This window comes from Coregonus lavaretus, assembly GCF_964263955.1.
Source record: "Coregonus lavaretus genome assembly, chromosome: 24".
NCBI classification, from domain to species: domain Eukaryota; kingdom Metazoa; phylum Chordata; class Actinopteri; order Salmoniformes; family Salmonidae; genus Coregonus; species Coregonus lavaretus.
The window spans coordinates 15,260,845-15,287,415 of NC_140011.1; the positions used below are offsets into that span (position 1 = coordinate 15,260,845).

At 44.6% G+C, this 26,571-nt stretch overlaps 2 protein-coding genes across 2 annotated transcripts; both read right to left on the reverse strand.

Moving 5' to 3' along the window:
* On the reverse strand, positions 1-8,369 carry LOC311099638 (uncharacterized protein). The gene is made up of 5 exons (XM_084140355.1): positions 6,874-8,369; positions 5,539-5,749; positions 4,918-5,051; positions 3,039-3,110; positions 1-1,939 (listed from the first exon to the last, which is right to left on the reverse strand). The coding sequence occupies exons 1-5, from the start codon at positions 8,295-8,297 to the stop codon at positions 1,669-1,671; spliced, it is 2,112 nt and encodes a 703-aa protein (XP_083996481.1). The 5' UTR covers positions 8,298-8,369; the 3' UTR covers positions 1-1,668.
* On the reverse strand, positions 8,308-26,340 carry LOC311099418 (uncharacterized protein; the record flags this gene model as incomplete). Its single annotated transcript, XM_084140111.1, has 6 exons — positions 25,821-26,340; positions 9,898-10,283; positions 9,740-9,800; positions 9,130-9,459; positions 8,449-8,878; positions 8,308-8,311 (listed from the first exon to the last, which is right to left on the reverse strand). The coding sequence occupies exons 2-6, from the start codon at positions 10,273-10,275 to the stop codon at positions 8,308-8,310; spliced, it is 1,203 nt and encodes a 400-aa protein (XP_083996237.1). The 5' UTR covers positions 10,276-10,283; positions 25,821-26,340.
* Between the last annotated feature and the right edge of the window lie 231 nt (positions 26,341-26,571).

Below are 26,571 nucleotides of genomic sequence, written 5' to 3' on the forward strand. Positions count from 1 at the left end.
CTTGGTGGTTCCAACCTTCTTCCATTTAAGAATGATGGAGGCCACTGTGTTCTTGGGGACCTTCAAGGCTGCAGAAATGTTTTGGTATCCTTCCCCAATCCTGTCTCGGAGCTCTACAGACAATTCCTTCGACCTCATGGCTTGGTTTTTGCACTGTCAACTGTGGGACCTTATATAGACAGGTGGTGTGCCTTTCCAAATCATGTCCAATCAATTGAATTAACGACAGGTGGACTCCAATCAAGTTGTAGAAACATCAAGGATGATCAATGGAAACAGGATGTACCCGAGCTCAATTTCGAGTCTCATAGCAAAGGGTCTGAATACTTATGTAAATACGGTATTTCATTTTATTTGTTTTTATTTTGCAAAAATGTCTAAAAACCTGTTTTCACTTTGTCATTATGGGGTATTGTGTGTACATTGATGAGGAAACATTTTTATTTCATCCATTTTAGAATAAGGCTGTAACGTAACAAAATATGGAAAAAGGGAAGGGGTCTGAATACTTTCCGAATGCACTGTTTATGACTATGGATCATGTGTTTAAAAAAATTAAACTTCTGTTCTGAACTTTAAGACAACATCTATAATATAATTTAGCAATATACTAGGTAGGGGGTGTAGCAGCAATAGGAATTAGGAAAATAACTACAGGCACGCACTCACTGTTCTAGAAGCACAGACCCCTTAGTGCACATGACTTGTAATCCTCAAACACCCCCATCCAATGGAAAATGGTTAGGGACAATACTTTTAAGAAAGATTCTGGGCCTTAACTAGAGCCCAAAGTTTTTCCAGTACAGGTCACATGGTCTGAACAAGGTAAGAAGGAAAGTGCTCAGGTATGGGTTGGTGAACTTGTCGTCCATGTGCTTGTGTAGTCTACACGTGAGTGCATGTGTGTGAACGAACGCACACATTTAGGTATCAATGTTCTCAGTTATCAGTTTCAATTATAGTTCCTAAGAAGAAAATATCCTTCAACCACTATTCACTGTCTATCATCAAAATCATATCTTTGCTGGATTTAGTTTACATTTCCACAAAGGCACGCATTAAAGCTGGAATCCATAGCGGTGAAGCTGCCACATCCGTTTGCGATATTTCAACAACAAAGACTTTACTTCAAACAACGAACACTGCTTTGTCTCCCCCGGACATCATTGCATGCACGGTAGAACAGCAGAGTATGTTCTATTCTTTTATTTTTTAACTATGCTGAATGCTAATTTCCTCAAAACAAAAACAAATGCGCCTGGGGTGGCCAGTGGCGCTGTTTGCCTATCGCGGATCTCAGCTTTAAGTTTCTCTTTCTAGCAATTCAAATGCTAGCAGTTATAAAACAAGTAATCTGAATGGCTGGGCATTTCAAGTGCCCCTACGTAACAAAACTTAACACGATCATAAAAAAATCTCTGTACACACTAACTAATAAATTTAAAACAGAATCCTGTTTCATAATCCCAATGCATTTACAAAACAAAACTCTCCAAAAACAGAGAATGAGCAACTGTGCAATGCATGTCACAAATGACACCCTATATAATGTACTACTTTTGACCGGGTGGGCTTGGGTCAAAAGTAGAGCACTATATGCTGAATAGGGTGCCATTTGGGACACAGCCTGTGTATTTGGATGTGAAGGAGGGGTTATTGTGGGACTGCTCAGTCCTCCAGGCCTTGGCAGGTGAAGAAGTCCTCCAGCTCGCTCAGCCTCTCTATGAGCATAATGTCCAGGTCGGCATCGTCGGGCCTCTCCCTCCGGCCCCTGCCCCTGGGGCCCTTCACACGCAGGGGCGGCAGGTTGGCCCGGGCTTTACGTTTGCGCGGCAGTGTAAAGTCTGGGAAGTCCAGCACGCGCTTCCTCTTCTGGTGGCCGATGCAGACCAGCGATCCATTCTTCTCCTTGGGCTCCTCGAAGATGGTCTCTAGGCTCCTGGTATGGGAAAACAATATGATAAAGAAGATGGTCTCTAGGCTCCTGGTATGGGAAAACAATATGATAAAGAAGATGGTCTCTAGGCTCCTGGTATGGGAAAACAATATGATAAAGAAGATGGTCTCTAGGCTCCTGGTATGGGAAAACAATATGATAAACCATATACTAAAGAAAAGATAAACCATATGATAAAGAATTTGAGAGACAAAGACCGAGAAAGAGAGAGATTCTTCATTGCCTTAGAGAGGGGTGAGTGCACTGGCAGAGTATATGGGCCATACAAAACATTAGGAGCACCTGCTATTTCCATGACAGACTGACCAGGTTAATCTAGGTGAAAGCTATGATCCCTTATTGATGTAATTTGTTAAAGGTTTTTAAGCCTTGAGACAATTGAGACAAGGACTGTGTATGTGTGCCATTCAGAGGATGAATGGGTAAGACAAAATATTTAAGTGCCTTTGAACAGGGTATGGAAGTAAGTTCCAGGCACACCGGTTTGAGTGTGTCAAGAACTGCAACGTTGTTGGGTTTTTTACGCTCAACAGTTTCCCATGTGTATGAAGAATGGTCCACCACCCAAAGGACATCTAGCCAACTTGACACAACTGTGGGAAGCATTGGAGTCTACATGGGCCAGCATCCATGTGGAAAGCTTGACACATTGTAGACAAATTGAGGCTGTTCGGAGGGCAAAAGGGGGTGAAACTCAATGTCAGGAAGCTGCTCCTAATGTTTTGTACACTCAGTGTACGTGTTGTATCCCTAAACTGGCACACCTGATTCAATTAGTCAACTATCACCAAGCCCTTGACTAATTGAAACATGTGTTCCTAATGTTTGGTACACTCAGTGTATGTGGCCACTGTGTATATATAAAGTATGTATAAAGTAAGCCAAGCATTAGGTCTAATATCATGAGCCAAGGTGGCTGCAAGAGGAGATCTCTGGGGCAGCGATGGGAGGTATAGACTACAGTAGATATGCCCATTTAAAACAGCCTACTGACTGACAACAAAGCGTTTCAATATACTGTGTGTTATCATGTTCTTCAACTTAAGGTACAGTTTGAATAATAAAAATGATGGTGACTGACCTGTTGGGAGTGGGTGATTTATAATTCTTGTTGGTGTAAATCTCCTCCAAGCTGAACTCCTTCTTCTTCAGCCTGATGCAATGTACACACAAAAAAACAACATGTGAAACACAGGAGGATAGTTGATCAAACTACTAGTTCGACATAACGGCCCTGTTCAGACAAGCATCTTTCAGCTTGACTTTAGTATTTACTATTGGCACTCAGTGTGATCACGAAACCCTACAGTGCCTTCGGAAAGTACTCAGACTTCTTCCACATTTTGTTACGTTACAGCCTTATTCTAAAATTGATGAAATAAATAAAAATACTCAGCAACCTACACACAATACCCCATAATGACAAAGGGAAAACAGGTTTTTAGAAATGTTTGCAAATGTATTAAAAATAAAAAACAGAAATACCTTATTTACATAAGTATTCAGACCCTTTGCTATGAGACTTGAAACTGAGCTCAGGTGCATCCTGTTTCCATTGATCATCCTTGAGATGTTTCTACAACTTGATTGGAGTCCACCGGTGGTAAATTCAATTGATTGGACATGATTTGGAAAGGCACACACCAGTCTATATAAGGTCCCACAGTTGACGGTGCATGTCAGAGCAAAAACCAAGCCATGAGGTTGAAGGAATTGTCCGCAGAGCTACGAGACAGGATTGTGTCAAGGCACAGATCTGGGGAAGGGTACCAAAACATTTCTGCAGCATTGAAGGTCCCCAAGAACACAGTGGCCTCCATCATTCTTAAATGGAAGTAAGTTTGGATCCACCAAGACTCTTCCTAGAGCTGGCCCCCCGGCCAAACTGAGCAATCGGGGGAGAAGGGCCTTGGTCAGGGAGGTGACCAAGAACCCGATGGTCACTCTGACAGAGCTCCAAAGTTCCTCTGTGGAGATGGGAGAACCTTCCAGAAGGACAACCATCTCTGCAGCACTCCACCAATCAGCCCTTTATGGTAGTGGCCAGACGGAAGCCACTCCTCAATAAAAAGGTACATGACAGCCCGCTTGGAGTTTGCCAAAAGGCACCTAAAAAGACTCTCAGACCATGAGAAACAAGATTCTCTGGTCTGATGAAACCAAGATTGAACTCTTTGGCCTGAATGCCAAGAGTCACATCTGGAGGAAACCTGGCACCATCCCTACGGTGAAGCATGGTGGTGGCAGCATCATGCTGTGGGGATGTTTTTCAGAGGCAGGGACTGGGGGACTAGTCAGGATCGAGGCAAAGATGAACGGAACAAAGTACAGAGATCCTTGATGAAAACCTGCTCCAGAGCGCTCAGGACCTCAGACTGGGGCGAAGATTCACCTTCCAACAGGACAACGACCCTAAGCACACAGCCAATACAACGCAGGAGTGGCTTCGGGACAAGTCTCTGAATGTCCTTGAGTGGACCAGCCAGAGCCCGGACTTGAACCCGATTTAACATCTCTCGCGAGACCTGAAGATAGCTGTGCAGCGACGCTCATCATCCAACCTGACAGAGCTTGAGAGGATCTGCAAAGAAGAATGGGAGAAACTCCCCAAATACAGGTGTGCCAAGCTTGTAGCGTCATACCCAAGAAGACTCAAGGCTGTAATCGCTGCCAAAGGTGCTTCAACAAAGTACTGAGTAAAAGGTCTGAATATTTATGTAAATGTGACATTTCAGTTTTATTTTTAATACATTTGCTAAATCTTCTAAAAACCTGTTTTTGCTTTGTCATTATGGGGTATTGTGTGTAGATTGATGAGGGGAAAAAAACAATTTAATCAATTTTAGAATAAGGCTGTAACGTAACAAAATGTGGAAAAAGTCAAGGGGTCTGAATACTTTCCGAATGCGCTGTACATATCAATAATCCCATTGTTTCGTTAGTTACTGGTTCTTCCTCACCTCTTTGGTTTGGGCAGGCCCATGGGAGTGAGGTTGTTGTCTGGTTTGGGAACAGTCTTCCGAATGCGGATCTGGGATACCCTCTTGGAGCGCTGGCCTGGCTGGGCTCCCACATCCGCCTCATACAGACCTCCCTGCAGAACCACAGAAAGAAAGAAAAAGTGAACAAGGTCACAGAACCATAAAATATTCGTATTTTAATATCGCAAATAAGCCACATGGGAGAGGTAAAACTAGCTGGATTGCAAGAGTTTGTGATCAAACAAGAGAAGAGGTGCTTCTTTGAAATATAATGATGCTCAAAGGGAATAAAATACCCTTAAGTCTCTCCGTGGAGAAAATGAGCACTCATTAGTCAACACCAAAATGCTGTTTCCATTGTCACACAACATTCATTAGCCCCCTTAGGACCAAGACTGCAGAGACTGCAACTGAGAAGTTGCTAAATTGCTAAAATCTGCTGGAATGTTTGTTAAGCATGGTCCCAATAAATTGTAAGGATTGTACAGCATCAGAGCCACACCTATATACAGTAGAAGGCTCTGTATAGTACAATCAAACAAAGCCCAGTCTAAGAGTATAGTGTATGACGTGTACAGTTACTGTATATGGCAGGCTCACCTCTCTGGATGAGCTGCAGCCATGACCATGCAGACTGGGATATTTGACATTGGCACTAGCGATGGCAAGACTGGGTACAGGCTCAGGCTGGTTATCCAGACACATGGTCTTGGGGCTGTGCCCATGGCTGGTTCTGGGGTTGGAAAGGGCACGCTCTGGGGTGAGTCTGACCCTACCTCGTCGTGTAGGTGGAGAGGTGAGAGTTGTGCTGCTGTGGCAGGACAGGAAGGAGAAAAACAGTTCAACTGTTGGAAAAAGGATTTTCGATAAAATGCATAGGTTGTGCACCATTACAATCACAGCTGCGGGAAGTAGGGGTGCTGAAGCACCTCCTGAAAAATTGGAATTAGCAAACAATCGTAATTACAAAAAATAATACAAAATGGAACAAAATAATAATTACAAAAAAGGGCTTTTACGAGTTCTGTATTAGCGGACCGATATAGCCGTCTGTAGTGTGGGCAAAAAATATATCTGCCCCCCCCCCACCCCCGTCGGCGAAAGAGTCGTCACACCCCCACAGATCTTCCCGTAGCTATGATTACAACATTGTGTTTATATTTGAGAAGCCACTGACAAAAGCAGTAAAGGATGCAATGTACACTGAGTGTACAAAACATTAAAAACACCTTAATATTGAGTTGCACCCCCCCCTTTGTGTCAAGTTGGCTGGATGTCCTTTGGGTGGTGGACCATTCTTGATACACATGGGAAACTGTTGAGCATGAAAAACCCAGCAGCGTTGCAGTTCTTGACACAAACCGGTGCACCTGGCATCTACTACCATACCCCGTTCAAAGACACAAATATTTTGCCGTGCCCATTCACCCTCTGAATGGCACACATACACAATCCATGTCGCAATTGTCTCAAGGCTTAAAAATCCTTCATCAACCCGTCTCCTCCCCCTTATCTACACTGATTGAAGCAGATTTAACAGGTGACATCAATAAGGGATCATAGCTTTCACCTGGTCAGTATGTGTCATGGAAAGAGCAGGCATTCCTAATGTTTTGTACACTTAGAGTAGTCTGGCCACATTGATATTTAATCCAATCCGTTATTACATTGTGTGGTGGATCCGCATTTTATGGATACTGTGCCATGTCTAGACAACACAAAACATTCATCATACTGAGTGGCTTGTTGCATGTGCTGATCACCTTTCTGCGGTAGAATTCCTGCTAGAGGAAGTATCTTGACTACAGGGTCGAGCATAACTACAAATACAAACAAGAAATCAGATGAGTTTCTTCAAATGTTACCTCTAAATCCCTCATTATCTCAAAGAGCATCAAGCCATTTTCACAAGTCAATATCACGTTACAGACTGACCTGTTGTCATTGCCCAGGCCAGGAGGGCCAGTGTAGTCCTTGAGGGGCAGCAGGGGAAGATGCATGTACTTCTTCCGCGACTCCATGATCTGACACACCACAGTCTTCTCCGTGGCCGACAGTCTCATGAGGGGCGCGGGGTGCTTGTGTCTGAACCAGTGGCGGAAGGAGGCGGGGGAGGAGGCAGCCAGCACAGTGCTCAGACCCCACTTGGAGAACTTCGAGAAGCCCATCTGGCTGAAGAGGGACATGGGGAACTGGCCTGTGGCGCGGAGAAGGCGGGAGAGACCCCGCTGCAGAGTGGAGGGGTCTCCGTTCAGGGGTTTGCTGCAGCAGCGCGAGAAGGTCTGGGCTAGGGGCCCCAGCTGCAGGGGGGACGGAAGCAAGACTGAGCTGCCCAGAATCACCAGTGGCTGCCAGTGGTGCTGCGACATCTCCTCCTGCAGCTCCGGGAGAGTCATGGCTAGAGCGCCACCAGTGCTGCTGATGCCTTTTAGCGGCCGCTTCTTACAGGAGAGCCGGTCCTTATCCCAGTGGTGCTTGAGCTTGAAGTTGAAGAAGTGCGGGAGGTTCCCCCGTCTGCTTTGACCACCATCCGGGGGTGAGGGGAGCTCCGGGGAGGGGCTGGCGGCTATGAGGTGGTTGGCTGTGTCCGACAGCTGGAGCAGGAGGGACTGGCCCTCGTGGTGGGTGGATCGAACACCAACGATGAGAGATTTAGAAGAGCCATTTCGGGGAGAGGAAAACTTGGAGGCCAGGGAGGTGTCCAGAGAGGGGCTGGTAGGGTGGAAGGGCAGGCGGGATCGGTCTGAGACTTGTTTGCCCTTCTGAGGGTCCACGTAGCCAGACATGGGTGGAGAGGGCAGAGGGCACCGGGAATACGGTGCAAAGACTGAACCTGATGGTGATGATACTCTGTCTGGAGATTTAAACTGGGCATGGCACAATGGAGAGTGTTGCTGATTAGGAGGTAAGGTTAATCTCAGAGTCTGATTTTCTTGTCCGGCATACGACACCCTTATACTCTCCACAAACCTCTCGTGTTGTTGACTCTGCTGCCTCTCCTCGGCTGTCTCCCTGCCCACACCAACTTGCAGTTGGTCCTGTATTTGGGCGGAGAAGCTACCCTTGATGGACATGGCGGCAGTGGAGTCAAACTTACCAACCGAGTGTGCCTTCGCTTCCCTCTTGTTCCGCCTCTTCCTCTCATGCTTCCGGTCTTTCTCTGCTTCTTTTGAGGACTGAGTGTAGGCCATGTGGTCAGTGCGAGGTGGGCTGGTGATCCTTAGCTGGAAATCAGTTGGAGCAGGAGCTATTATGCCCGTTTGCTCAGACCTAGATGACCCTACGACTTTAACAGAATGTGGCAACAGAGAGCAAGCTCCTATAGGGCTCAAATGGACCATCTCAGAAAATGCAGCCATAGTCCTACCCTTACCTGGAATTGGACACGTTGGGACCTCAGTGCTTTTGGACTGGCCTTGGGATTGAGTGAGGACGTGTATATGAGGAGAGCGTGGATGTGTCTCCATGGAGCTGGCTGGCGAGAAGGGGCAGGACGCCCCAGATTGTGACTTCCGAGAAGTGGATGGAAGGGGCACTTCCTGGCTGTCACTAGACTCTGTATCCACCAGGGCAGAATTGACCAACAAGGTGGCAGCGTCCTGCCCCTTCTCGCCAGCCAGCTCCATGTCCAGATCCTCAAAGTCCGACACAGGGGAGTAGTTTCCCTGTATGCACCCCTCTGTGACCGCCTCTTTTCCGACAGAGGATACAGAGTGTCCTGACTCTGTCCTTTCCATTTCCCCACCTAATCCCTCTTTGTGGTCACCGCGCCGGGACGGACTGTGGCTAGGTGAAAATGTTGTCGCCATCCTCCATTGACATCCAGTGAGGCTAACCTTGTCTGTTCCAGAGCAGCCCATATTGCATGAAGGGTTTGGAGCGTGTGGTAACAGCTTGGTGAAGTCCAACTTTTCTTCTTTCAGCACTCTTGGTTCCTTTCCTGGATCAACACAAGAAACCAAAACATTACTCACCAACAAAATGATCTTCAATCAAGTACTTAAACACTGCAGCCTCTAGTACACAGACAACAACCTTTCACAACCTCTCAGTGTGACTTAACGAACGATCGATATGATCCACACTCATCTTAAAAACATTCAATTTTTCTGCTTTTAAAAATTACTTAATAAAATGTAACATGTTTTAGTGTGGTGCCTTCTAATATTTAGTGCGTCAGCCTCAACTCACCCAGACCATGGAGAGGTGACAAGTCCTGTTTGGTGGTGGCAGTCATCCCTCTTGCCAGCTGGCCCACCTGGGTGTTGAGCAGGACCAGGCTGTTGCCGTGTGTGGTTCCCTGCTCACAGAGCTCCTCCATCCTCCTCTCCACCACCTGTAGCCGCTGGCACAGGGAGCCCAGGGTACCCGTCAACAGCCACTTCATCTCTGCCTGGTGGCGTGCCAGACAGCACTCCAGGGTGCCCAGCTGCTCGCTTGTGGGGCCGGCCGGGGGAGCAGGGCCAGGGGGGCAGGCTTGAGGCGGAGGCGAGGCCCCGGCTGGGCCTCTGGAGGTAGAATCTGTGTACACAACACACAGTCAAAGATAGGGGAGAGGCTGCGTGGGGACTGGGGAGGTAGGCTGTTTGGTTTGGGTAGCTGAAGGATTAGGTCGCACTGTTTGAGATTTCGCATGGTGGCTAAAGACAAAATGTGAACTGCATCTCTAAAACGTTGGCAGTATTCAAATGAAATTGTTAGATTCACTGGTTCGCCTCCATGACTCATCTGATGTCTGTACTATTTAGTGTCATCACTGCTGTTTCTCTGCAACAGACTGATATCAACAATGGTACATTACCTAGTTGTTTTGGATGAACCCAGACATTGCCTTTGTTGCCAGGTCTTTGAATGCCTTGGATCTGAAAATGACAACACACAAGTTTACACAAGACACAGACATGGGACACACATGCAGAAACATAAGCATACACTAAGAACAAGACACACATTCCACACCTGGTCTGACACTTGTCTCTCTGTTCTTCTGAAGTCGGCAGCGCCAGCAGTCCCACAGACATGACCTCTCAGACTGGCGACTGAGCCCAAAGCGCTCTGCCTGTGCTCCACCAGGATCTGTTGCTCTCTCCCATCAGAGTACCTCCCAAGATTACCATCTATAGCTTTGCTCTCTGCTGGTCTGAGAGACATGGTCATTGTCACCAGAGGTCCTCCACCCGCCGCAGCAGTTTTCTGGACCTTGCTAGTCTCTCTACACCCTGTGGCCAGTTGTTCATGGTACAGCTGGGAGAGAGGGGGGCATGGACCCACCAGACCCACCGACATGGTGCTGGGTATCTGCTGACTACCTTTTGGATCAGCCGGAACAGATGACATCACATGGGCTGAGGGACCAGTACAGGGAGCAGAGAGGACAAGAGTGGTACCTGGGTCAGATTCCAATCAGACAATTGTATGGCCAATACAGCATGGTTGATTAACCAAGATATGCCCAGTGATTGAATCTAAGACATTATGATAGCTGGATAGTCAACTTCATGTAATCCCAAAAGCCATAAATCTACATTGTAAAATGTCTAAAATAAAGATCAGATTTAAATCTTATTCTTGCAGACAATCTAGTGGCCAATAGCAAATAATTTATGTGTTATTGCCCAAAGCATTGTGATTAATTCTGTTTATCTAGCCATCATTACCTTACATTACATTTACATTTTAGTCATTTAGCAGACGCTCTTATCCAGAGCGACTTACAGTTATTGAGTGCATACATGTTTTTTAGTTTGTTTCGGGTTTTTTTTTTTTTTTTTCATACTGGCCCCCCGTGGGAAACGAACCCACATCCCTGCCGGCCAAACCCTCCCCTACCTTGGACGACGCTGGACGAATTGTGCGCCGCCCATGGGTCTCCCGGTCGTGGCCGGCTGCGACAGATCCTGGACACGAACCAGGATCTCTAGTGGCACAGCTAGCACTGCCTTAGACCACTGCGCTACCCCACACATAATCCTTGATTGCTGCAACAAGTAAACTGACTCGCTGCACGCACATACTATCGTTTGTGGTTTGACAGATTGGTGTCTGTTTTGGTCATGCATAGCCCTATGAAGCTCGCCGTCACGTATACACTTATAGCAGTAAGTTAGGGCTGTCCCCGAATCTTGGTCGACCGAGAGTCGTCTATTTTACATGTGTTTTTCCATATATAGACACACCCTGTTTTAATAAAGTCAACTATACAGTGCATTCGGAAAGTTTTCAGACCCCTTGACTTTTTCCAAATGTTGTTAATTGACAGCCTTATTCTAAAATTGATTAAATTGTCCCCCCCCCCATCAATCTACACACAATACCCCAAAATGACAAAGCGAACACCGGTTATTTTTTTGTGTGCAAATTTATTAAAAATAAAAAAACAGAAATACCTTATTTACATAAGTATTCAGACCCTTTGCTATGAGACTTGAAATTAAGCTCAGGTGCATCCTGTTTCCATTGATCATCCTTGAGATTTTTCTACAACTTGATTGGAGTCCACCTGTGGTAAATGGACATGATTTGGAAAGGCACACACCAGTCTATATAAGGTCCCACAGTTGACAGTGCATGTCAGAGCAAAAACCAAGCCATGAGGTCGAAGGAATTGTCCGTAGAGCTCAGAGACAGGATTGTGTCGACGCACAGATCTGGGGAAGGGTACCAAAAACATGAATGTTCCCAAGAACACAGTGGCCTCCATCATTCTTAAATGGAAGAAGTTTGGAACCACCAAGACTCTTCCTAGAGCTATCGGGGGAGAAGGGCCTTGGTCAGGGAGGTGACCAAGAACCCGATGATCACTCTGACAGAGCTCTAGAGTTCCTCTGTGGAGATGGGAGAACCTTCCAGAAGGACAACCATCTCTGCAGCACTCCACCAACCAAGCATGGTGGTGGCTGGGAGACTAGTCAGGATCGAGGGAAAGATGAACGGAGCAAAGTACAGAGAGATCCTTGATGAAAACCTGCTCCAGAGCACTCAGGACCACAGACTGGGGTGAAGGTTCACCTTTCAACAGGACAACGATCCTAAGCACACAGCCAAGACAACGCAGGAGTGGCTTCGGGACAAGTCTCTGAATGTCCTTGAGTGGCCCAGCCAGCCCAGGCTTGAACATCTCTGGAGAGACCTGAAAATAGCTGTGCAGCGACGCTCCCCATCCAACCTGACAGAGCTTGAGAGGATCTGCAAAGAATGGGAGAAACTCCCCAAATACAGGTGTGCCAAGCTTGTAGCGCCATACCCAAGAAGACTCGAGGCTGTAATCGCTGCCAAAGGTGCTTCAACAAAGTACTGAGTAAAGAAAGTACTGAGTAAAGGGTCTGAATACTTATGTAAATGTTATTTCAGTTTTGTTTTCTAATATATATATTTGCAAAAATTTATAAAAAACAGTTTTTGCTTTGTCATTATAGGGTAGTGTGTGTAGATCGATGAGGGAGGAAAAAAACTATTTAACACATTTTAGAATAAGGCAGTAACGTAACAACATTTGGAAAATGTCTAGTGGTCTGAATACTTTCCGAAGGCACTGTACTCGCATCTACACGCTCTCCTCCTCTCACCTTTTCCCTTCGCTTGTGGACTTCAGCGCACAACACAACAGCTGTCTGTGACCAGGCGAAAAAAAAATCCAATACAAACCTTCATACTATAACCGCTGCTAGGGCTGACCCCATTTAGTCGACTGGTCGATTGTTTGGTCGATAGGCTGTTTGTCGACCGAGATGTCTTTAGTCGAGCAGTAGCAAAAAAAAATAACAATTCATGGTGTACAAGACACCGGTCTGATTTGCGCCTGTCTGAGTGGACTAATCCATTGTGGAGGCCGTGATGATGGCACAGTCCATCACACTAAGACTGGGATCCCCAACTGCCAGCCTGAGGGCCTAATATGGCACGAGGGTGGTTTTATTTGGCCCCCCAAGATTTTTATTTAAGAAATCTTTTCAAGTATTCCTACACATAAGAGAAAAACGTGATCGTATACAAATGTAAGCAAGGTTTTAAATGATTATGGTTTAGTCAAATATTATATATGTTTGGGATTCTTGCGGTCAATTTGCCATCTACAAATTATTTGTAATTATGTTCCACCCACCCGACCACCCGCTTAAGAAAAAAATTACAACTACCCGCGGCTGAATGTAGTTGATGATCCCTGCTCTAAGACGTGTGCTACTGAAATTGTATATGGTACTATTACGTAAGAACAACGGTGCAACACCAATACAAATATTATTTTATAACAAATGCGCTTTCTCCCGCGTTGGATAGCGGTCGCTGGCTGCGTTTCTGAAACATCAGTGCGCTTTGAATTGCCGTTTTTTCCTAGACCCTGTTGCTATTAGCATAATAGCAAAGTTAAGTAGCATATTGGTGTTGAGAACAATGCAGCGGAGGCAGCAGCGGAGTGAGGAGACGAGAAAACAACCCTTGCCTTAATTGTCTAAGTGAGGACGAAAACAACTTAATTAGGTCTATAATCTATAGCCTAACTGTTAAAATGTGCCTGTCTTTATAAATCATCCATATACTGTATATCTACAGAAATAACACAGATCCTGCATCTGTTGCCTGTTTGAGTGTTTGTTTAATAATCTACTGATTCCGTGAGCACCAAGCCTCATGCAACCACATCAGATAAACTATTTCAAATTCGACTGTTTTTAATCTTTGCTATGCTGTAATAAAGGCTTTACAGCTTTTTCTCTGTTGTTAGAACAGCCTCTCTGGTATTATTTATAATGTATTTAGTGTTGTTTACACTGTCCCAAATTGTCCGAAAAATAATAGGTGAACCTTCGCCCTAGTCTGAGGTCCTGAGCGCTCTGAAGCCTGTTTTCATCAAGGATCTCTCTGTACTTCGCACCGTTCATCTGTCCCTCGATCCTGACTAGTCTCCCAGTTTCTGCAGCTGAAAAACATCCCCGCAGCATGATGCTGCCACCACCATTCTTCACCGTAGGGATGGTGCCAGGTTTCCTCCAGACGTGATGCTTGGCATTCAGGCCAAATAGTTCAATCTTGGTTTCAGCAGACCAGAGAATCTTGTTTCTCATGGTCAAAGTCCTTTAGGTTCCTTTTGGCAAACTCCGAGCAGGCTGTCATGTGCCTTTTACTGAGGAGTGGCTTCTGTCTGGCCACTCTACCATAAAGGCCTGGAGTGCTGCAGAGATGGTTGTCCTTCTGGAAGGTTCTCGCATTTCCACAGAGTAACTCTGGAGCTCGGTCACCTCCCTGACCAAGGCCTTTCTCCCCTGATTGCTCAGTTTGGCTGGGCGGCCAGCTCTAGGAAGAGTCTTGGTGGTTCCAAACTTCTTCCATTTAAGAATGATGGAGGCCACTGTGTTCTTGGGGACATCAATGCTGCAGACATTTTTTTGGTACACTTCCCCAGATCTGTGCCTCGACCCAATCCAGTCTCGAAGCTCTACGGACAATTCCTTCAACCTCATGGCTTGGTTTTTGCTCTGACATGCACTGTCAACTGTGGGACCTTATATAAACAGGTGTGTGCCTTTCCAAATCATGTCTAATCAATTGAATTTACCCCAGGTGGATTCCAATCAAGTTGTAGAAAGATCTCAAGGATGATCAATGGAAACAGGATGCACCTGGGCTCTATTTCAAGTCTCATAGCAAAGGGTCTGAATACTTATGTAAATAAGGTATCTGTTTTTATTTACATTTACATTTTAGTCATTTAGCAGACGCTCTTATCCAGAGCGACTTACAGGAGCAATTAGGGTTAAGTGCCTTGCTCAAGGGCACATCGACAGATTTTTTCACCTAGTCGGCTCGGGGATTAGAACCAGCGACCTTTCGGTTACTGGCACAACGCTCTTAATCACTAAGCTACCTGCCGCCGCTAATACATTTGCAAAAAAATCTAAAAACCTGTTTTCACATTGTCATTATGGGGTATTTTGTATAGGCTGTAACGTAACAAAATTTGGAAAAAGTGAAGGGGTCTGAATACTTTCCAAATGCACTGTATATTTCAATAGTTATATAGGCTACTGTATGAATCAATCATTCATTCGTTCATGTCATCACACTGCATACGAGTAATTCATGATTTGAAATGCAATCAAGCATTTTAGTTTTAAAATAAAGTGACCCTTGATTAATTTGCATAAACAAATAAACCCGTTCCATTTCGGAAATTGCATTCACGAATGAATGAGACTGTTTTTAGTCTTTGCTGTAATAAAGGCTTTACAATTTTTTTTTACAGACTCTCTGGTACGCTTATTTTACATGTGTTTTTCCATATATAGACACACCCTGTTTTAATAAAGTCAACTATACAGTGCATTCGGAAAGTTTTCAGACCCCTTGACTTTTTCCAAATGTTGTTAATTGACAGCCTTATTCTAAAATTGATTAAATTGTCCCCCCCCCCATCAATCTACACACAATACCCCAAAATGACAAAGCGAACACCGGTTATTTTTTTGTGTGCAAATTTATTAAAAATAAAAAAACAGAAATACCTTATTTACATAAGTATTCAGACCCTTTGCTATGAGACTTGAAATTAAGCTCAGGTGCATCCTGTTTCCATTGATCATCCTTGAGATTTTTCTACAACTTGATTGGAGTCCACCTGTGGTAAATGGACATGATTTGGAAAGGCACACACCAGTCTATATAAGGTCCCACAGTTGACAGTGCATGTCAGAGCAAAAACCAAGCCATGAGGTCGAAGGAATTGTCCGTAGAGCTCAGAGACAGGATTGTGTCGACGCACAGATCTGGGGAAGGGTACCAAAAACATGAATGTTCCCAAGAACACAGTGGCCTCCATCATTCTTAAATGGAAGAAGTTTGGAACCACCAAGACTCTTCCTAGAGCTATCGGGGGAGAAGGGCCTTGGTCAGGGAGGTGACCAAGAACCCGATGATCACTCTGACAGAGCTCTAGAGTTCCTCTGTGGAGATGGGAGAACCTTCCAGAAGGACAACCATCTCTGCAGCACTCCACCAACCAAGCATGGTGGTGGCTGGGAGACTAGTCAGGATCGAGGGAAAGATGAACGGAGCAAAGTACAGAGAGATCCTTGATGAAAACCTGCTCCAGAGCACTCAGGACCACAGACTGGGGTGAAGGTTCACCTTTCAACAGGACAACGATCCTAAGCACACAGCCAAGACAACGCAGGAGTGGCTTCGGGACAAGTCTCTGAATGTCCTTGAGTGGCCCAGCCAGCCCAGGCTTGAACATCTCTGGAGAGACCTGAAAATAGCTGTGCAGCGACGCTCCCCATCCAACCTGACAGAGCTTGAGAGGATCTGCAAAGAATGGGAGAAACTCCCCAAATACAGGTGTGCCAAGCTTGTAGCGCCATACCCAAGAAGACTCGAGGCTGTAATCGCTGCCAAAGGTGCTTCAACAAAGTACTGAGTAAAGAAAGTACTGAGTAAAGGGTCTGAATACTTATGTAAATGTTATTTCAGTTTTGTTTTCTAATATATATATTTGCAAAAATTTATAAAAAACAGTTTTTGCTTTGTCATTATAGGGTAGTGTGTGTAGATCGATGAGGGAGGAAAAAAACTATTTAACACATTTTAGAATAAGGCAGTAACGTAACAACATTTGGAAAATGTCTAGTGGTCTGAATACTTTCCGAAGGCACTGTACTCGCATCTACACGCTCTCCTCCTCTCACCTTTTCCCTTCGCTTGTGGACTTCAGCGCACAACACAACAGCTGTCTGTGACCAGGCGAAAAAAAAATCCAATACAAACCTTCATACTATAACCGCTGCTAGGGCTGACCCCATTTAGTCGACTGGTCGATTGTTTGGTCGATAGGCTGTTTGTCGACCGAGATGTCTTTAGTCGAGCAGTAGCAAAAAAAAATAACAATTCATGGTGTACAAGACACCGGTCTGATTTGCGCCTGTCTGAGTGGACTAATCCATTGTGGAGGCCGTGATGATGGCACAGTCCATCACACTAAGACTGGGATCCCCAACTGCCAGCCTGAGGGCCTAATATGGCACGAGGGTGGTTTTATTTGGCCCCCCAAGATTTTTATTTAAGAAATCTTTTCAAGTATTCCTACACATAAGAGAAAAACGTGATCGTATACAAATGTAAGCAAGGTTTTAAATGATTATGGTTTAGTCAAATATTATATATGTTTGGGATTCTTGCGGTCAATTTGCCATCTACAAATTATTTGTAATTATGTTCCACCCACCCGACCACCCGCTTAAGAAAAAAATTACAACTACCCGCGGCTGAATGTAGTTGATGATCCCTGCTCTAAGACGTGTGCTACTGAAATTGTATATGGTACTATTACGTAAGAACAACGGTGCAACACCAATACAAATATTATTTTATAACAAATGCGCTTTCTCCCGCGTTGGATAGCGGTCGCTGGCTGCGTTTCTGAAACATCAGTGCGCTTTGAATTGCCGTTTTTTCCTAGACCCTGTTGCTATTAGCATAATAGCAAAGTTAAGTAGCATATTGGTGTTGAGAACAATGCAGCGGAGGCAGCAGCGGAGTGAGGAGACGAGAAAACAACCCTTGCCTTAATTGTCTAAGTGAGGACGAAAACAACTTAATTAGGTCTATAATCTATAGCCTAACTGTTAAAATGTGCCTGTCTTTATAAATCATCCATATACTGTATATCTACAGAAATAACACAGATCCTGCATCTGTTGCCTGTTTGAGTGTTTGTTTAATAATCTACTGATTCCGTGAGCACCAAGCCTCATGCAACCACATCAGATAAACTATTTCAAATTCGACTGTTTTTAATCTTTGCTATGCTGTAATAAAGGCTTTACAGCTTTTTCTCTGTTGTTAGAACAGCCTCTCTGGTATTATTTATAATGTATTTAGTGTTGTTTACACTGTCCCAAATTGTCCGAAAAATAATAGGTGAACCTTCGCCCTAGTCTGAGGTCCTGAGCGCTCTGAAGCCTGTTTTCATCAAGGATCTCTCTGTACTTCGCACCGTTCATCTGTCCCTCGATCCTGACTAGTCTCCCAGTTTCTGCAGCTGAAAAACATCCCCGCAGCATGATGCTGCCACCACCATTCTTCACCGTAGGGATGGTGCCAGGTTTCCTCCAGACGTGATGCTTGGCATTCAGGCCAAATAGTTCAATCTTGGTTTCAGCAGACCAGAGAATCTTGTTTCTCATGGTCAAAGTCCTTTAGGTTCCTTTTGGCAAACTCCGAGCAGGCTGTCATGTGCCTTTTACTGAGGAGTGGCTTCTGTCTGGCCACTCTACCATAAAGGCCTGGAGTGCTGCAGAGATGGTTGTCCTTCTGGAAGGTTCTCGCATTTCCACAGAGTAACTCTGGAGCTCGGTCACCTCCCTGACCAAGGCCTTTCTCCCCTGATTGCTCAGTTTGGCTGGGCGGCCAGCTCTAGGAAGAGTCTTGGTGGTTCCAAACTTCTTCCATTTAAGAATGATGGAGGCCACTGTGTTCTTGGGGACATCAATGCTGCAGACATTTTTTTGGTACACTTCCCCAGATCTGTGCCTCGACCCAATCCAGTCTCGAAGCTCTACGGACAATTCCTTCAACCTCATGGCTTGGTTTTTGCTCTGACATGCACTGTCAACTGTGGGACCTTATATAAACAGGTGTGTGCCTTTCCAAATCATGTCTAATCAATTGAATTTACCCCAGGTGGATTCCAATCAAGTTGTAGAAAGATCTCAAGGATGATCAATGGAAACAGGATGCACCTGGGCTCTATTTCAAGTCTCATAGCAAAGGGTCTGAATACTTATGTAAATAAGGTATCTGTTTTTATTTACATTTACATTTTAGTCATTTAGCAGACGCTCTTATCCAGAGCGACTTACAGGAGCAATTAGGGTTAAGTGCCTTGCTCAAGGGCACATCGACAGATTTTTTCACCTAGTCGGCTCGGGGATTAGAACCAGCGACCTTTCGGTTACTGGCACAACGCTCTTAATCACTAAGCTACCTGCCGCCGCTAATACATTTGCAAAAAAATCTAAAAACCTGTTTTCACATTGTCATTATGGGGTATTTTGTATAGGCTGTAACGTAACAAAATTTGGAAAAAGTGAAGGGGTCTGAATACTTTCCAAATGCACTGTATATTTCAATAGTTATATAGGCTACTGTATGAATCAATCATTCATTCGTTCATGTCATCACACTGCATATGAGTAATTCATGATTTGAAATGCAATCAAGCATTTTAGTTTTAAAATAAAGTGACCCTTGATTAATTTGCATAAACAAATAAACCCGTTCCATTTCGGAAATTGCATTCACGAATGAATGAGACTGTTTTTAGTCTTTGCTGTAATAAAGGCTTTACAATTTTTTTTTACAGACTCTCTGGTACGCTTATTTATTTAGTGTTGTTTACATTGTTCCAAAATGGTCCGAAAAATGATATTGTAATCTAACAGCACCTATTCGGCAAACATAATATGCACGCAGCGCTTGCTCCTTACCTTATTTTTCTTGATCTCCAGTATTTTTCACAACTAGTAAATGTATTCCACACATCTGACTTCCCGTTTACCTCCTGAGCAACCAGTTTTGAGTTTATTTGTCACGTCCTCTGCATCCATTTTGCTGTAAATGTGTAATGGTGTTCAGAGATTGTTTTAACCAATTTATTGATGTGATTATGATAGGCTAGGCCCTATTGGTCACGTGCATGCAATGCATACATATCACGTAAAAGAGAGAAAGGGTTGAGGGAATAGGGAATGTTTTTCCTAAACCAATGAGGGATTTCGGTATCAGAACTTTTCAGTCAGAAAATACTGTAATTATGTTGCAGCTTCAGCAACATGGACAGCGTGATAAACACTGTTGATGTTCTGTGGTGGTCGCTGCAGCAGGGAGAAGAGAGCAACAACGGTTGCTAGTCACAGTCACTCGCTGTCCTTTTTTCCCCCCCTCTAGTCATTTGTGTGTCTTGATTATTTAATCAAACAGTTTGCTTAAAGCATCAGACAAGCTCAGTGCATACAGTTGATTTGATTAAAACACATAGGATGTGTCTATATCTGTCGACCAAGATTTTCTTTAGTCGGGGACAGCCCTAACAGCTACACACAACCTACATCGTTGTCACCATATTAGCTAACGTCATAGTCAACATAGCTACTAGAACTAATGCGTTAATAAACCCAACCCGCTGCAATCAGAGTACAACGTACAGCAAGCAGTTTAGCAGTTACACCAGTGGTCCCCGGTGCCAATAAATGAATAAAACCGAAAGCTTCTCTCGCATTGGAAGAGTTCCAGTGTTGGATAGCCTTAGCCAGCTATCTAACATAAATAGCATTCCTCTCTGTTTGAGCCAGGTGTTTGAGTAGGCTAAATTAGCTAGCTGCATCAGTTGGCTAAGTAAGTGATAAGAAATACAATGAAATATAGCCCTCTCTCGCTCTGCTGCTTCTCCTTAATTTTTTAATTAATTAAATTTGTCAAAACGGTTTCCACATTTTTTGCACTGCAGTGGTAGCTAGCTGTAGCTTATGCTTTCAGTACTAGATTAATTATCTGATCCTTTGATTAGGTGGACAACATGTCAGTTCATGCTGCAAGAGCTCTGATAGGTTGGAGGACGTCCTCTGGAAGTCTTTATAATTAGTGTAAGTCTATGGAAGGGGGTGAGAATAATGAGCCTCCTAGGTTTTGTATTGAAGTCAATGTTCCCAAAGGAGGACGGACAATAGCTGTCCTTCGGCTACACCATTGTGCTACCCCAGAGTGCTGTTGAGGCTACTGTAGACCTTCATTGCAAAACAGTGTGTTTTAATCAGTTATTTGGTGAAGTGAATATATTTAGTATAGTTTTATCTAAAATTGTTCACTTTAATGTTTCACTTTTTATTTTTATGAAATTCACTGAGTAGGATGGTCCTTCTTAGGGTTGGGCAGTATCCAGATTTTCATAGTCATACCGTCCTTCTCTCAACCTGGGATTTAAGGTATTACTGGCTTATGTACACAAGCGCCAAAAAACGCTAATAAATCATTACCAGAATGCTAACAAAATTAGCACAAGTAATAGCTAATTTCCATGGAGGCTGCTAACTAAATATGCTAACGAGCGCAAACGAAAATAAACTAATTGCAAAGACAGGCAATCCAGCTCATAAAGTTATACAGTGGGTAGAACAAGTATTTCATACACTGCCGATTTTGCAGGTTTTCCTACTTACAAAGCATGTAGAGGTCTGTCGTTTTTATCATAGGTACACTTCAACTGTGCGAGACGGAATCTAAAACAAAAATCCAGAAAATCACATTGTATGATTTTTAAGTAATTAATTTGCATTTTATTGCATGACATAAGTATTTGATCACCTACCAACCAGTAAGAATTCCGGCTCTCACAGACCTGTTAGTTTTTCTTTAAGAAGCCCTCCTGTTCTCCACTCATTACCTGTATTAACTGCACCTGTTTGAACTCGTTACCTGTATAAAAGACACCTGTCCACACACTCAATCAAACAGACTCCAACCTCTCCACAATGGCCAAGACCAGAGAGCTGTGTAAGGACATCAGGGATAACATTGTAGACCTGCACAAGGCTGGGATGGGCTACAGCCAATAGGCAAGCAGCTTGGTGAGAAGGCAACAACTGTTGGCGCAATTATTAGAAAATGGAAGAAGTTCAAGATGACGGTCAATCACCCTCGGTCTGGGGCTCCATGCAAGATCTCACCTCGTGGGGCATCAATGATCATGAGGAAGGTGAGGGATCAGCCCAGAACTACACGGCAGGACCTGGTCAATGACCTGAAGAGAGCTGGGACCACAGTCTCAAAGAAAACCATTAGTAACACACTACGCCGTCATGGATTAAAATCCTGCAGCGCATGTCCAGGCCCGTCTGAAGTTTGCCAATGACCATCTGGATGATCCAGAGGAGGAATGGGAGAAGGTCATGTGGTCTGATGAGACAAAAATAGAGCTTTTTGGTCTAAACTCCACTCGCCGTGTTTGGAGGAAGAAGAAGGATGAGTACAACCCCAAGAACACCATCCCAACCGTGAAGCATGGAGGTGGAAACATCATTCTTTGGGGATGCTTTTCTGCAAAGGGGACAGGACGACTGCACCGTATTGAGGGGAGGATGGATGGGGCCATGTATCGCGAGATCTTGGCCAACAACCTCCTTCCCTCAGTAAGAGCATTGAAGATGGGTCGTGGCTGGTTCTTCCAGCATGACAACGACCCGAAACACACAGCCAGGGCAACTAAGGAGTGGCTCCGTAAGAAGCATCTCAAGGTCCTGGAGTGGCCTAGCCAGTCTCCAGACCTGAACCCAATAGAAAATCTTTGGAGGGAGCTGAAAGTCCGTATTGCTCAGCGACAGCCCTGAAACCTGAAGGATCTGGAGAAGGTCTGTATGGAGGAGTGGGCCAAAATCCCTGCTGCAGTGTGTGCAAACCTGGTCAAGACCTACAGGAAACGTATGATCTCTGTAATTGCAAACAAAGGTTTCTGTACCAAATATTAAGTTCTGCTTTTCTGATGTATCAAATACTTATGTCATGCCATAAAATGCAAATTAATTAATTAAAAATCATACAATGTGATTTTCTGGATTTCTGTTTTAGATTCAGTCTCTCACAGTTGAAGTGTACCTATGATAAAAATTACAGACCTCTACATGCTTTGTAAGTAGGAAAACCTCTCAAAATCGGCAGTGTATCAAATACTTGTTCTCCCCACTGTATAGGTAGGAGCTACCGAATGTCGTTTTTAGTGAGTTTGGACATTTACAAGTGAATGTGAACGAGAGACATTGGGCAAATAAGCAAAGTTTTGACAAGCAGACCCTAGCATGCTGTTTCTGTGTGGAGTCTGGAGTTGCTAGGGCAACGGGCCTGCCTGCTGGAAGAGGGGGGAGAGCAGGTGGGCTGAGAACTGAGAGGAGGAGATAACAAATATCTTGCTGCGTTTTGTGAACGCAGATCTAAAATGCTTCTTATTGTAATTTCTGCTGTGCATCAGACTAATTTTGTGCTTCAGTTGCACTTCTGCACTCGGGTGAGAATTCACTAATCAGCACACAGCGCTCCGACTGTTGTGTAGTTTATCTATTTTTCTCCGGTACAATGCAAGATTAACTTTAAGCAAAACATTAGAAAATGTACCTGGCTACATTCTTTCTATGACAGGCCTAAACATTATAAATAGGATGGCCATGCATATTTTTTGAAAAAATACCTTGCTTTTTCATTGTAAGCTAGCTACATTTTCAGATATTACACGTTTCTAATTTTGACAGAAAGCGGTTTCATTTCAAGTCAAAGTGTCCTGTTAGCTAGCTAGCTAATGCTAGCTGGCTGTCTTGCTAGCTAACGTTACATGTATGATCTTATTATTCGTATCTCAGCACCATTTGCTTGCTAACATTGAACCTGGTTGGTTAGCTACCTGCAGATTCATGCAGGGTAGTAAAGTCATGAGTTGGGATTATGGTTCATTGTTCAGCTAGCTAGGCTTCTAAACAGCTTCTACCCCGAAGCCATAAGACTCCTGAACATTTGCATTGCCCCCCCCCCCCCCCCTTTTATTTCTTTCATCACATTCCCAGTGGGTTAGAAGTTTACATACACTCAATTAGTATTTGGTAACATTGCCTTTCAATTGTTTAACTTGGGTCAAACGCGTCGGGTAGCCTTCCACAAGCTTCCCACAATAAATTGGGTGAATTTTGGCCCATTCCTCCTGACAGAGCTGGTGTAACTGAGTCAGGTTTGTAGGCCTCCTTGCTCGCACACGCTTTTTCAGTTCTGCCCACACATTTTCTATAGGATTGAGGTCAGGGCTTTGTGATGGCCACTCCAATACCTTGACTTTGTTGTCCTTAAGCCATTTTGCCACAACTTTGGAAGTATGCTTGGGGTCATTGACCATTTGGAAGACCCTTTTGCGACCAAGCTTACCAAGTATATTGTACCAGACATTTCAAACATTTCCAGTGAATGAGAAAACAGTCATGGTATTTCATTTAAGAGAATGAACAAGATTTAACAAGGCAATCTTGGGGCTAATTTGTATGGGCAACAATGGCAGATTGAGGGACTTTTACATCCATACCAGTGTTGCCAACTCCTCAGTAAGGAAAGTAGCTATTAGCTGTCCTAAAAGTCGTAAATGGCGTCATCACCTAATTTGCATAATTGGCCATGTGCATGTAATTGTGATGGACGCTGTAGCAGAGAGGAATAATGTTGTGGGAGAGACAAAAAGTGAGTAAAAAACACCCTTCATCCCGCCCTGAATGTAAACCAGGGCGGGATCAGCCAGCGGCGGCTTTCCGCATGTGCGATTCATTTGCAGTCTGGACGCGGAGAGGTGAACATCTCCTACTCTGACTGCAGCTGGGAGGGACTGCTGCGCGAGGACTGTGAGTGCTTTGGGACGGGGTGGGGCCTACGGCGATGGGGGGTGGGGCCCACGGCGACAGGGGTGGGGCCCACGGCAGCACCCAACCCCGTGGCAGCACCCGCTGCTCGTTGAGAAGAGTAAGAACGATAGGTGCTTTCACGTCAGTCTCCAAAAGTCTCCAATAACACCAGAAAAAGTCGCTAGATTTGTCGCTAGTTGCTTTTTTTTTTTAAGTGTGTCGCAAGAGGGGTCTGAAAACTCGATAAATATGGCGACAAAGTCGCTAAATTGGCAACACTGATCCGTACCCCAGTACAACCCACGTGACCGCAGTGAATGCCACTCCGTGAGGGGCTATGCTTGCATCGCCCAACGGTCCCCCCGCCCACTTTGCTATTTGAAAAATATATATATATATTAGCAAAAATGTGGATAACCACACTAGCATTGCCCTCATGTGGGTTCTAACAAGTTACCAAGCACACTAGGTAGTGCTAGGTATCAACAGCCAATCCAGTAGGGCCTGGAAGCTATAGTGAGCTTTGATTGGTCAATAGCGCTGCAATGTCATGGAGTATTTGCATAAAGTTTAGCTTTACCCAACTTTGGTCCCACCCATTGAGAATGATAGAGAAAGCATCCCTATATAGTTCCCAGTATGCCATGGGGCAGCGCACAATTGGCCCAGCGTCGTCCAGGGTAGGGGAGGGAATGGCCAGCAGGGATGTAGCTCAGTTGGTAGAGCATGGTGTTTGCAATGCCAGGGTTGTGGGTTCGTTTCCCACGGGGGGGCCAGTATTAAAATGTATGCACTCACTAACTGTAAGTCGCTCTGGATAAGAGCATCTGCTAAAAGACTAAAATGTAAATGTAAATCTGTGAGCGCACGGGCAGCGCCATTGAGGCAATCTCAATTTTTAAGTAGTCAATTATCTTTGCGATTGGCTGATCCCTCCTGATGACCCGGTTGCACATGACTCCAACAGGGTCATCAGGAGGGATCAGCCCATAAAGTTTAAAGTCCTACCCAGTTGACAACATTAAAATGGTGGAAGTCCTCAATGGTGCTGCCCATGCTAAAACGGCCTTTTGGCCACACTGTTCATGTCCCCCCCCCCCCCCCCCCCCCCCCCCCACCCCACCCCACCCCACCCCATCGTGTTCAGGGAAGAGGTACCGATAGACCCGGTTTATTAATACATTTATGAATGAATAAAGGTGTCTATATTTGGGCTACAAACATAATAGTCTATTGAAAAGACCCAATTGTGGAAACACTGAATACACTCACTCACTGGATTGCGAATGCACTCTACAATAGCACGACAGCCTACACTTTGTATATTATTGCTACAAATTAACTGAACCAACATCTGGGTTTACAGGAGACGTTGAATATGGCGATTCTCCTTTAAGCCCAGAAAGCAGCCATTCAACTTGCCATTCACCAGCTTTTCAAATTAAATAATGTCACATTAGGTCCGGTACTTACCAAAGAATGGAGTTGCTCTGAGCAACTATCGTTATTACTGCCGCCACGGCCAGTATGTACTTCTAAAAAAGGTGTAAATAAAAAAAGTTACATGCAACCGAAAAAAGGAGAATCGCCATATTCAATGTCTCCTATAAATCCAGATTCTGGTTCACAATGCGATCAAAACGATATCGAATGGCACGTGTTACACGCCTCGCGCTGTGTTGACGCATTTTAGCCGGTAGGTTTAGAAAATTGTGATAATACCCTACCTCGGCCGGAGCTCTGCGCCGACTGTGAATATTTGGCTTTACCAAGCGTGCCCTATAAATTCCTAGATAAGTCCAGTTTGCTGTTCCGTCCCGTAATGATTTCAGTAGTTCGCTAACCGCTGCGCATCCGGTGGAAAGCGGCTCTTCATGTACAGGAGAAAGGCAGGTTATTACATTTCAGAACCGAACCCCTTATAAGCCAGTTCAATAGGTCTTTTTAATATATCTAGATAACCTTATACCGGTATTTGGCAAAGTTTGTTGGCAAGAAATACAGATCTGTTTACGAACAAATATCTAAATTATTCTCAGATCAGGGCCAAACAATTGACTTCCTTACGAACGACTCAGCCATTGGTGGAGACCAACGGGCTCGAGCACTCTTCTCCTCCTACTGGTGCATCGATGAGAAATTGCATTATGGGTTACCAAGATATGAACGTAAATATACAGTAGGCCTAGGCAGTTTGCCTATATAATGTAGACCTGTGGTCACT